General features: G+C 41.2%; 1 protein-coding gene across 1 annotated transcript in view; it reads right to left on the reverse strand.

Moving 5' to 3' along the window:
- The window catches only part of adgrb2 (adhesion G protein-coupled receptor B2), a 327,164-nt gene that overhangs the window by 55,076 nt on the left and 258,118 nt on the right, over positions 1 to 13,970 (reverse strand). Inside the window, exons 17-19 of the mRNA XM_063010315.1 lie at positions 7,274 to 7,377; positions 4,674 to 4,776; positions 1,888 to 2,038 (exon numbers count right to left, since the gene is read on the reverse strand). Coding sequence (XP_062866385.1) covers positions 1,888 to 2,038; positions 4,674 to 4,776; positions 7,274 to 7,377 — 358 coding nt within the window. The remainder of the gene's footprint in view (positions 1 to 1,887; positions 2,039 to 4,673; positions 4,777 to 7,273; positions 7,378 to 13,970) is intronic.

A 13,970-nucleotide genomic window follows, 5' to 3' on the forward strand; every position in this document is an offset into this window, starting at 1 on the left:
ACGGTGGCTCGGTGGGTAGCCCTGTCGCCTCACAGCAAGAAGGTCCTGGTTTCGATCCCCAGGTGGTGTGGTCCAGGTCCTTTCTGTGCAGAGTTTGCATGTTCTCCCTGTGTCTGCGTGGGTTTCCTCCGGGTGCTCCGGTTTCCTCCCACAGTCCAAAAACATGCAGTCAGATTAATTGGAGACACTGAATTGCCCTATAGGTGAATGGGTGTGTGTGTGTGTGTGTCTGCCCTGCGATGGACTGGCACCCCGTCCAGGGTGTTACTATGTGCCTTGGGCCCACTGAAAAGCTTGGATAGGCTCCAGCACCCCACGCGACCCTGATTGGATCCTTCCAGTGTTACAACCCACAAATAATTAATCCCTGGTCTAACATTTGTGACTTGTAGTACAACAGCAGCACCGAGCAGAAGTGGCACGCCATATTGAGGCTTGTCAGTCTGTGGCACTGAAGCCAAACAGCTGAAGCCAGATTGTGAAGCGGCGTGAGGTCGAATGGTGCAGAAGTGTCGTGTCATTACTCATCTAAACGGAAACAGTTAGATACATTAAGGAACTGTTACTTCATCTACATGGCTAATATGTGGACACCTGACCGTGAGCTTGTCCTGTTTTGCAGCAATGATAGCCTGTGGGATAGTCTATGGGAATTTGTGGCCACTCTATTAAACAAGCATTCATAAGGTCAGGCAATGATTTAACTGTAGATGACTGATCAACAATAAATGGGTGGCATGTGGGCTTGGTGGGTAGCACTGTCACCTCACAGCAAGAAGGTCCTGGGTTCGATCCCCGGGCTGGGCGGTCCGGGTCCTTTCTGTGTGGTTTGCATGTTCTCCTCGTGTCTGCGTGGGTTTTCTCCGGGAGCTCCGGTTTCCTCCCACAGTCCGAAAACATGCAGTCAGGTTAATTGGAGACACTGAATTGCCCTATAGGTGAATGGGTGTGTGTGTGTGCGTATGTGTGTCTGCCCTGCGATGGACTGGCGCCCCGTCCAGGGTGTTACTGTGTGCCTTGCGCCCATTGAAAAGCTGGGATAGGCTCCAGCACCCCCGGTAAAGAAAGTGAGTGAGTGAGTGATCAACAATTAATTGGTGGCACGACGACTTGGTGGGTAGCACTGTCAGCTCACAGCATAATTTCCAGGTGGAGCGGTCTGAGTCCTTTCTGTGTGAAATTTGCATGTTCTCGTCATGTCTGCATGGGTGTCTTATGGTCCCCCAGTCATTTTTACATTTTCAGCATTTAGCAAATGTGTTTTATCCATAGTAACAGTATACTGTCTAAGCAATGGAGGGTTAAGGGCCTTGCTGAAGGGCCCAACAGTGACAACCTGGCAGTGGTGGGCCTTGAACCAGTGACCAAGTATTGAAGATGTTCTTTAAGTAGCTACAACATTCCACTAAAGATGTTTTATGACATGTGTAGACAATGTCCTGACTTGCCATGCCCAGTTTGGCCAGAAGCTGGACAGAAGGTATAGTTGTCTTTGATCTACACTTCAAAGCATTCCCTGCACCTTATCAAACATTACCTGCTACAACTAAGATAAATGCTTTAAAAGTGGACCTGGGACTTAATACTACACCCTATGACTTTCTGACTGGCTTCATTTGCTAGCATTCTGTCTATGGGGGCTCAATAAATAGTAATAAATGGTCAAAGTCAATAGATTTTAGCAACATTCTGGTTTTGTAGCATTAGGGTTCTATTCACAAGGGGACTGAGTAGCTGGCTGAGTTGCACTTAAGCGTTTTCTTCTCAAGTCTGTCCCTGCGTTTTTCATGTTTTGAGTTCATCCCATTATATTAGCACCATGAAATAAATGTGTTACTAATTTCTAATCGTTTCTTTAGTGTCTGTATGTTGTGGCGTGAAACTTACCCCAACCCAGGCACAGGAAGCGCTTGCGAATGAGCCGAGTCCTGATCTTGCCGACCACGGCGAGGTAGGACTGCCATGCTTCGGTCAGAACCCAGCAGAACGAGGCCAGAAAGAAGAAATGCAGGAAGGCGGCGGTCACAGTGCACAGCCCCTGAAAGACGAGAGAGACAGACGAGACACGTGAGAGACATTCTCATTCAAGATTATACAAAACATAAAAGTATACCGATCAGGCATAACATTATGACCACCTTCCTATTATTGTGTTGGTCCCCCTTTTGCTGCCAAAACAACCCTGATCCATCGAGGCATGGAGTCTGACACCTTTCTATCAGAACCAGCATTCATTTCTTCAGCAGTTTGAGCTACAGTAGCTCGTCTGTTGGATCAATGCTCCTCATGTGCACCAATGAGCCTTGGTCGCCCATGACCCTGTCGCCGGTTTACCACTATTCCTTTCTTGATAGATATTGACCACTGCAGACCGGAAACACCCCACAAAGACTGCAGTTTTGGAGATGCTCTGACCCAGTCGCTCAAATCAAACTCGCTCAAATCCTCACGCTCGCCCATTTCTCCTGCTTGTAACGTCAACTCTGAGGATAAAATGTTCACTTGCTGCCTAATATATCCCACCCACTAACAGGTGCCATGATGAAGAGATAATCAGTGTTATTCACTTCACCTGTCAGTGGTCATAATGTTATGCCTGGTTGATGTACAGTATATGTAGGTAAACTTTTACTTCAGGTACACTCAGCCTTACTAAACAGCTTTGGATTGAACTGAAACATCAACTGAGGCTTTATTGACCAACATTAGTCCCCAGCCATACAAATGCTCTTTCAACTGATTGGGCACAAATTCCCACAGACATGCTTCAAAGTCTTGTAAGAAGCCTTATAAAAAGAGTGGTTGTTGTTACAGCTGAAAAGTTCATATTGAGGTCACTCTGTTTTAATATGATATGGTTTTGAAATAGGATGTCCAACAAGCTCATGGTCAGGTGTCCAAATACTTTTGGCTTTATAGCGTAGTTTAGTAACCAGGATAACCTAGTCACATTTTTACAATATTGATATTTAATTTATTTTGTGGAAGCTGTTAAGTCCTGCCAATGACCTTTCTGATCTCATGAAGCAGTATAGCCCATCTAACTGAGGATTATTTTTAAACTCTGTACACTAGCGCATTAGCTTTCATGTCAAATATTATCTCAGAATGACAAAACAACACTCAATAAAAAAAAACAATAAGTTTCTTTCAGTACCAGCCTTGACTTGAGTGGCAGGAGTTTTCTCTCCGCTCACTCATGTTGCTTTACAATGACTGGCACGACGTTGACTCTCAGAGCCCTCTGCTGCACCTCCCAATTTAAACCCCCAGTTCCTTAGCTTGGTGTTTGTACCAGAATCCAGCTCAGTTTCTTACAGAACGCAGCACTGACAGGTCTGAGAGAGTGTTAATACGGCCAGGCTGGCAGTGATTGGCACTGCTGCCTCTGGTGTGTTCGGACTCTCAGAGTCAGGCCGAGGTTGGGCATGTCTGTGTTAATTGCTTTTTAAATCCTGACACTGGGTCATAGCAAGGGTCAGTACGCTAGCACAGGGTTTGAGTTTCGGCTGTGCTACCATCCTCCTTTAGACATTAGCCAATCATGTCAGTGCAGGCGTTTTTATCTATGCAGACATATTTATCTATGTATATAAAAATATACGCAGATGAGCCAAAACATAAAGACCACCCAGCTAATATGTTGTCCAAACAACCCACCAAGATGTGGACTTCACATAAAACATATAGGAGTTCTTTGGGATCAGTTACCAGTATATTACCAGCAGATCCTTCCAAAAAATAAAGAAAGAAATTAAATAATAATAATAATAATAATAATAATATTGTTAATAATAATAATAATAATAATAATAATAGCAATAATAATAAAATAATAATAATAATAATAATAATAAACAATAATAATTAATAATAATAATAATAATAATAATTAATAATAATAATAATAATAATAATAATAATAATAATAATAACAATAATAATAATCATTTTCTAAAGTTTTTTATAAAGAAAGAAATAAACTGTACATAGACACTATCGGGAAAATAAAACTTTGTTCTTGGTACAGCACAGACTATAGAGAGATGATCACGTGTGTAGATAATTAGTCTTCCATCGATTATGGAATCAACAACGGGACAAAATGCTCTCAATATGTAAACACATACATCAAACATTGTCAGAATACTACACTACAGAAAAGTCTGTAACACTAACTTAATTGCCGTATGATTGCTCGGATCACCTCATATTGCATATTTCGCCTCATATTTCATACGCTACATGATTAAAATTTATTAAAGACCTATTATTAACACAAATTTTACATTTTGAATTTCACAGCAAATTTCATATTATACAGGAAACGGGTTATTTTACAGTCCGTGTCGCGATTTTTATGGCCATGAATTAGGTACAGCCTTAGATATACAGGCAGCAGCAATATAGGACAATGTCAAAAGCAGATGATCACAAAAGTGACAACAGCACCAACATCAATTCAACTGCATAGACAAAACCACTTCTGTACTCTACCAAGAAAACTAAATGGACAGAAGCTGTTGGTATAGTGCCAGTTTAACTTCCTCAACCTCCAAAAATAAGAACCCCCGATTCCTCTAAATGTGAGTAATGCCTTGCGATCATGACCAGGATGAGGTGGTCAATAACAATAGCATCAAAAATGAAACGATACAATCATTCATGCTCACCTTGCTGAGTGTCTGAGACTGTCCCACCAGTATGAGAACGTTGGAGGCCAGTATGGACAGGCAGAAGTTCACCAGGATGATGGACCTCTCCGAGCGGATGTACCTGAGGAACCAAGAGAGAATATGGGATTTTGTGCCCAGTCAAAAGAGAATTTGTGATGTTTGGCACTGATGTTGAACAGAAAGGCCTGTCTTGCAGTCAAAATCCCAGTTTATTTCAAAGACATTCAGTGAAGTTGAGGTCAGGGCTCTGAGCAGTTCTTACATACACATACACAATTTGTTCAAAAGTATTTGGACACCTGACCATAAGCTGGCTGGACGTCCTATTTAAAAAATGAATGGTATTAAAATAGTGACCTCTGTGTGATTGTTTCAGCTGCAAAAAGATACATCTGCCACTCTATTATTCTAAAAAGGCTTCTCACAAGACTTTGAAGTATGTCTGTGGGAATTTGTGCCCATTCAGTAAAAAGAGAATTTGTATATCTGGGCACTGATCTTGGACGGAAAGGCCTGTCTTCAATGACGTTTAATGACATTGACGTCATGGATCTGAGTAGTTCTTACATACACATACACTATATGGCCAAAAGTATTTGGACACCTGACCATAACTTGGCTGGACGTCCCATTTAAAAAACGAATGGTATTAAATCAGCGTGACCTCTATGTCATCTTTTCAGTTATAAAAAGATACATGAGAAGGCTTCTTACAAGACTTTGAAGTATGTCTGTGGGAATTTGTGCCCATTTAGTAAAAAGAGCATTTGCATATCTGAGCACTGATGTTGGTCAAGAAAGCCTCTATCAATGTTTCAGTTCATTCCAGAGCTGGTCAGTGAGGCTGAGGTCAGGGTTTCTTTAAACTGAGCTTTTCTTCATGTTATACAGTATAAAGAATTATAGAGCTTGCTTTGTGCACAGGGGTACAGTCATGCTGGAACAGGAAAGGGCCTTCCTTAAACTGTTGCTACAATGTTGGAAGCATAGTTTTCTTTATATAATTGATTTATTACACCTGTTAGCAATTGCTGTGGCTGAAATCCATAAATGGAAAAATTAGAAGGGGTGTCACAATACTTTTGAAACTCATAGACCTCTTTATTTAATTTCACACACCTGTTAGCAACGGCTTTGCAATAATTCCATCCATCCAATCATGTGAAACCTGAATACACCACATTTATATAAAAGTCCTGGTCATTCTCTCATGTGTTTATTAATCAGCTCCTGGTTTTCAATAGATGCTCCCGAAAACCCATTTAGAAAAGTCATCCTACTGTGAAGAACTCAGATTCACACTCGGTCGCGATAAACAAATACTCGACTGAGTGCTGTCGGTGTCCAGAACATAATGGTGGTGTTTGCTCCAGGCCATCTGCCTCACACCGGCTGCTGTATCTGAGGCAAACTAACATTTAGTGTGTAATCCTGCCTGTCCCTCGTCTCTTTACTAAACCAAAAATTAGCTGATTTAACCCGGTGTGTGTGTCCGTCCGTCCGTCTAAATAATCCTTAATGGGAAGGCGGACGCGTCTCAAAATGAGGTTTCCAGAAAGCAAAAATGATATTATTTATGTGAACATCCCTCCCAATTATTAAGTTTAGAAGTTTCAGCCACACACTTCACTAACAGGTACATAAAATTAATTCTATAAATTAAATGATATGATTTTTATGTTAGTTAAGGCCCCTCTGCCTTAGTCTGACCATGTACACAAACCCAGGTCATTAGTGAAGAGAACGTAGGACCAACGTCATATTACATTTTTGGCAACTTACAACTGTGACCAAATATAATCTATGCAACTGACAGTTAAGGGCCTTGCAGTGGCAATCTGGGTGACACTGGCATTGGTGGGTTATTATTCTAGTAGGTTCGTACCCCTGAGGTACCACCACCAAAATAATGCACTAATTTAACTAACTAAATAATATTATGTCCAGAAAGCTCATCAAGGGCAAACCGTAGCTTAGTAAATAAGGTACAGTGCCATCAGAAAGTATTCACACCCCTTCACTTTTTCCACATTTTGTTACGTTACAGACATATTTGAAAACCGATTTGAGTATAGTTTTCTTTTAAAAAATCTACATGAAATACCCCATAATGACAAAGTGAAAACTTGTTTTCAGACATGAGACATGAGTCTCTAGGACTCTAGTAAAACACAGTGAGAGCGATTATCGTTAAAAGAAAAGATCAGTGTGAATCAGAAAGGGTGCACTTTTATATACTGTATTTATTTATTCATTTGTTTGTTTGTTTTTACCAGCATTAGTAAAGTCCAACTTCAGGTTGCTCAATAATTACTCCAAATCAAAAGATACACCAAGTAGCCAAAAATAAGTGGACACCTGACCATGAGCTTTGAACATTAAATAAATAAATAAATAAATAAATAATGAAAATAAACAATAAATAAATAAAAATAGTAATAAATAAAAATTATAATAATAATTAAAAAATTGCACATAGCTGTTCCAGTTCTTCCGTGAAGGTTTTATTTCACAGGACTTTTGAGTGTGTCTGTGAGAACTTGTGTTCATACAGATTTCTTGAGTGCATAAGAAACTTTTTTTTTTACAGGACTTACCTCCAAAAGGCAGCATAGATGAACAGAATAATGAGCAGAGCAGTGCAGGACACCCCACAGCCCACCATGAGGGGCACTGACGGCATACTGGAGGGTCCCATTTCCTATAATTAACAAAGAATCACAGAAAACATGCTATTAATATTTAAATAAATTAAACATACATAACTGAATAACAGGAATGTGGCACGATTGTGCAGTGGGTGGCACTGTCCCCTCACAGCAGGGAAGGCCTGAGCTAGATTCTGATTCTCTTGATTCTTGAGTTTGCATGTTCTCCTTGTGTCTTTGTGGGTTTCCTCCGGGTGCTCCGGTTTCCTCTCACAAGTCCTAAGACATGCAGGTTAATTAGAGCTGCTAGAAATTTCCTTCGCTGTAAGAATGAATGTGGTGTGTCCTGTGACCTATCCACTGCGACCCTGACCAGGATAAAGCAGTGGTAAAACAGACAGTGAATGAACTGACAATAAAACAAGAAAAGCTTAATAAGTAGAAGTCTGTGTTTATTTTTTGTTCTAATACTCTTTAGACAATGTTAGGATGTTCTGAGGACAGGGGCTAACATACTAATAGACCTCACAAAGTCACACACACCAAATATTGTATGTCATGCCAGACTAACCAACACAGCTGGTGTTAATTCAGTGCTGGCGCGGGCTGTAGTAGCATTCAGATACAATGAAGTACCCATTTTAAAAAATGGCTTTGATGTGCCAGGCTTAACATTAGCACATAGGCAGTGGTGTGTAGTGTGTGTGTGTGTGTGTGTGTGTGTGTGTGTGTGTGGGAAAGACAGAATGAAAGGCAAGCCTACTATAAAGCAGCAAGGAGAGCATTAGGGAGAGGTGTGGAGGTTCAAAGCCGGCGTTTTTATAAAAGTTTCATGGCCGCAGTACGGCTGGTAGAGTTGGCAGGCGCTGCCATCGCAGGTGGCAGAAAAAGGAAAGGCTTTGCCAAGCTCAACCTTTCATCTTTAGCTTATCCCGATGCCCGCAGCATGCTAATAACCAGCTCGATGATAGCTAGCTCGCGCTAGCTTCACAAGCTTACCGCTGGCTTCTCCAAAGTACCCGACGTTACTGAAATTCCAGCGGCAGAGTGGACTCAGAGCAACGAGGACGGAACGGAGGAAAGAAGGAACACAACAAACTCAAACTTCAATCAAAGCGTGAGGGAGAAGATGAGAGGACTCGAGGGTCCTCTCTTTTATCTATGCCTGATTTTCAATTCACCACAAGCTCATTGAGCACCTCTCAGACTGGATGATCAAAATGACTGAAGGAAGAAACGCGATGGAGAAAATTCCGGCATGGTCGAAGGGAAAATAGAGAGCGGACTGTAGAACGTCAAATGATTTTTAAAAGAAATGCAGTTAAACAAGATATAAATAAATTCAGGTAGGAGTGAAGAGACAGCAATCCATTTTCAGCTTCTTATAGAAAACTACCTAGTCGTATAAATGTAAGTTTGGAGTGCAGCAGGTTGTGTCACATCAGTATCTATATTTACATACAAGGATTTTTTTAATCCACCAAAATGGCACGCATGTGTAGAGTACAGATTAATGAAAAAAAAAAAGTATATATATATATATACTGTATATATACAGTATATACAGTATACGTATATATATACATATACAAATAAATCAGCCATAACATTAAAACCACCTCCTTGTTTCTACACTCACTGTCCATTTTATCAGCTCCACTTACCATATGGAAGCACTTTGTAGTTCTACAATTACTGACTGTAGTGTAGTGTATCTGTTTCTCTACATACTTTTTTAGCCTGCTTTCACCCTGTTCTTCAATGGTCAGGACCCCCACAGGACCACCACAGAGTAGATATTATTTAGGTAGTGGATCATTCTCAGCACTGCAGTGACACTGACATGGTGGTGGTGTGTTAGTGTGTGTTGTGCTGGTATGAGTGGATCAGACACAGCAGCGCTGCTGGAGTTTTTAAATACCGTGTCCACTCACTGTCCACTCTATTAGACACTCCTACCTAGTTGGTCCACCTTGTAGATGTAAAGTCAGAGACGATCGCTCATCTATTGCTGCTGTTTGAGTTGCTCATCTTTGAGATCTTCATCAGTGGTCACAGGACGCTGCCCACAGAGTGCTGTTGGCTGGATATTTTTGGTTGGTGGACTATTCTCAGTCCAGCAGTGACAGTGAGGTGTTTAAAAACTTCCTCAGCACTGCTGTGTCTGATCCACTCATACCAGCACAACACACACTAACACACCACCACCATGTCATTGTCACTGCAGTGCTGAGAATGATCCACCACCTAAATAATACCTGCTCTGTGGGGGTCCTGGCCATTGAAGAACGACATGAAAGGGGGCTAACAAAGCATGCAGAGAAACAGATGGACTACAGTCAGTAATTGTACAACTACAAAGTGATTCTATATGGTAAGTGGAGCTGATAAAATGGACAGTGAGTGTAGAAACAAGGAGGTGGTTTTAATGTTATTGCTGATCGGTGGATATAATACTGTTGTGGTTAAAAAGGCTTGATTCTAATCCCATAAAACATCTGTGGCAGGACCGGGTTCTTTACCCAGAAAAATCACCAGGTTGTAGCACGTATTCATAAATTGTTGGTATGTGGGTGAATATTTGAAAGCTTTGTCAATATAAAAGTCCTAGAATATCAATTCTTTTATGGTCCTTTAACCTTGAACGTTTCCACCCATATCCTTACAAGCGCCCTAATATAGCACGCAAGTCTGATCCTCGTCTGTCACATTTCTTCTGGCCTCCTACTGAAAATCAGATGCCACAAATTACAAAACACATCACACAGCCATCTATCCCAGCAGCCCCTGAGCACTATAAAGCTCCTAATGAGTGGCGGCCTCATCTATTTTCAGCCCACCAAGTTTAACCTACTTCTCCCGCAGTGTGCACTGCCGAGAGTCCGTTTATCACCCTTTCCCCCATAACTCATTATGACAAAGAGAAAAACTGAAAGAAAACAGAAGAAAATATCAAGCCGAACACGACGAGGCACAAAGCAGCGGAGACGCAGAGGAAAGAAAACCGAGAGTAAAAGTCTGAACTTAAAAGTCCACATTAATCAAATGAAGTCTGTGTACGCTTTTAAGTAGGTCTGAGACCTTGGAGACGTTCCACCTTCTGTTTAGATCATCTCAGAGCAACATCAAGAGAAATAAAGCTTTTGTAGCATATGGTTCGACTGTCCTTTAGCTTCCCAGGACGCTTGTTATTGCTGAAGTATCTCTGAGATTAGGAGAGTAGTGGAGATGACTGTTAGAGACGTTGGGATGTTGGGACTCTGATAAAAGCCTGAAGCCTATTCTAAGAGTCTGATGATCCATCATAATGTTCCTACAGGCCCAGACCTGTTTCCCTTAACCCAAAATGCACAACTGATGGCTCCCAAAAAATCTCAGTTTTCTAATTGGCCGTTTAAAAAAAATCCACATTGTTTGAACCTTAGTGATCCATTTGGTGTCTCTAGCCAGACTTTTAAGAGGTAAATGGATCAGAATGTCTGGATGGGGACAATCAGTTTGTCCTGGCCAATCACAGGCACAGACAGTGATAGACCAAAACACCTAATATGCTGTAAAATAAACTTTGACTCGCCCAGACAAGGACTTCACAGGACACCTGAAGGGTGTCTAGTGATATCTAGGAACCAGGACATTACCAGCAGGTCCTTTAACTTCTGAACGTCCTTTAACTTCTGTATGACTTCTGTACGTTGTAAGTTCTGTGCATCGCTTGGCTTTTTAAAAAGAAAATACACATTGTTTGAACCTCAACGATACATGTGGTGTCTCTAACCAGACTTTTAAGAGCTAAATGGGTCAGGATGTCTGTATGGGGACAATCAGTTCATCCTGGCTAATCACTGATGGGCCAAAATATTAGGACAACCTGCCTTATTTGCTTTCAAATCCACTTTACCCAGACATGAACTTCACAAGATATTTAGAAGATATAAGGTGTCCAGTGGTATCTGGGGCCAGGACATTACAAGCCGGTCCTTAAACGTCTGTACGACCTCTGTACGTTATAAGTTCTGTTCGCTTGGCCATTTAAAAAAAAATCCACATTGTTAGAACCTCAATGATACATTTAGTGTCTCTAGCCAGACTTCTAAGAGCTAAATAGGTCAGGATGCCTGGATGTGGACAATCAGTTTGTCCTGGCCAATCACTGGTAGAGACAATGATGGATCAAAACACACATAATATGCTGTAAAATAAACTTTGACTCGCCCAGACAAGGACTTTACAAGACGTCTGAAGGGTGTCTAGTGGTATCTGGTACCATTTATGAAATACACATTGTTTGAACCTCAATGATCCATTTGGTGTCTCTATCCAGGCATCTAAAAGCTAAATGGGTCAGGATGTCTGGCTGGGGACAATCAGTTTGTCCTGGCCAATCACAGGCACAGACACTGAAGGGCCAAAACATTAGGAATTTTGACTTGCCCAGACATGAACTTCACAAGACTTAAGGGTGTCCAGTGGGATCTGGTACCAGGACATTACCAGCAGGTCCTAGAGTTAACATGGAGGCTTATGGTCTGTTCAAAAACCTAGAAAGCTGCCTTGCTGCCTACTGCCTACCTGGGCAGCTGCCTAAGTACAGAGGATTCTAATAAGACATCAAACTCATAAAGCAGATAATTTAGACGCACTACTTAGACAGAGATTACGGCAATGACGTCACCACAGTTTTCACTTACTTAGCTAACACAGTTAGCCTCAGGACATTCAAACCAACGGGCTGAGGTGGCACAACTCATTGGCGTATCATACCAGCTAACATCACCCTCCGTGTACCGAAAACGGTTAAATATACGGCTTTATACAAATAAAATCAACCAATGAGAATCTATTTACATTTAAAAAGAACTCTGTTGGTTGCTCCACATGCGTCCATCATATTTGTATTTTGTTTTTGTGAGAATGCTGGGATTGCCGTCACTGCTGAAGAAGCATCAAACACTCCCTCAATATTCAGTCAGATTATCACTTACAATTAAGGCACCTTAGTAGGCAGCATTTAAGGTATCTAAGAATTTAGACATGCCTTCTTCTGGGGAGTGTAGGATCCATAAAATGTGTCTAGTAGAGAGATCAGTAGGTTTTCAGACAGACCCTTGACTGTGTACAATGGTTTGATGATTAAAGTCTGATCTCATCACCAGTATTGAAATGATCTGCAATTTGAGCCACAGTGGCCGTTTTGTGGGCCATACCTGACACCATAACCTTCACGTCCTCTGACATCAATGAGCCTTTACCGCCCAACAACCTGCCTGCGGTTCGTAGATTGTTCCACCTTGGATTGTTTAGAAATACGCCAACTCAGTCATCTGGCCGTAATGATTTGGCTTTATTAAAGTCCCCCAGGTCTTTACGCTGATCGTATCTGCTGCATTTAACATGTGAACTACGAGGTACTACCATCAGCCCAACGTTGAATAGATCCTTGACTGTGACATGCGTAATCAAGCTCATGACCATAAATGAGAACTCATCGTGCCCTGATGATCATTAGGGACAAACCATTTGCTAATGTTTGTATCGCTCCAGCACACAGCCATAGAGTCTGTATAGACAAACACTGGCAGTAAGTAGGTATTACAGAAGTGACCATTTAATCCATTTATTATTTTTCCTTTTTTTTTGTCAAAAGTATTTGGACACCTGGCCATGAGCTTGTTGGACATCTCATTTCAACAACAAAAACAACTATAACCATAACTATAAAGATCACTCTTCTGAGAAGGCTACTCACAAGACTTTGAAGTATGTCTGTGGGAATTTGTGCCTATTTATTCATGTAAATGAGCATTTGTACGGCTGGGCACTGATGTTGGTCAAGAAAACCTAAATGGATGTTCCAGTTTTTGTTCCAGAGCTGTTCAGTTGGGCTGAGGTCAGGGTTCTGTGCAGGACACTTGAGTTACTTTAAACTCAGCTTTTCTTCATGTCTTTAAAGGGCCTTCTCTAAACTGTTAATGCAATGCTTTTTTTAATAACTAATTTACTACACCTGTTGCAATCGTTGTGCACGCAAAAATTAGAAGCGGTGTCCCAATGCTTTCGTCCACATAGTGTATTTCACTCCTCACCCCTGCAGACCCTTAACCTGACCAATGGGGCTGTAACCTAACACACACACAGCAGTGTCACACACTGCTTCCCGTTATTCCCCGTCTCTGTGAAGGCGCCTTCGACCAGCCAGTAAAGGTCACAATTGCAGCGGTAATGAGGAACGCTTTTAGCCCTACCACCCTTAGACACAGCCAATCATGTCTGTGTATACGCCCAGCCGGCCAACAGCACACAGAGATTCCAACTTGAAAGCTCAAGATCGCCCTCTGTGCCACCCGAGCACCCTGAGCTCAGTGACTTAGTAATAGACATATTACATTAAATAAAAAAAATTACATCAAATTTTATATATATATATACTGTATATATATATATATATATATATAACATTAAATAAAATGAAAAAAATATTTATTTAATTTTATATACAGTGTATCACAAAAGTGAGTACACCCCTCACATTTCTGCAAATATTTTATTATATCTTTTCATGGGACAACACTATAGAAATAAAACTTGGATATAACTTAGAGTAGTCAGTGTACAACTTGTATAGCAGTGTAGATTTACTGTCTTCTGA

Source organism: Trichomycterus rosablanca, chromosome 2, assembly GCF_030014385.1.
Source record: "Trichomycterus rosablanca isolate fTriRos1 chromosome 2, fTriRos1.hap1, whole genome shotgun sequence".
NCBI lineage: Eukaryota > Metazoa > Chordata > Actinopteri > Siluriformes > Trichomycteridae > Trichomycterus > Trichomycterus rosablanca.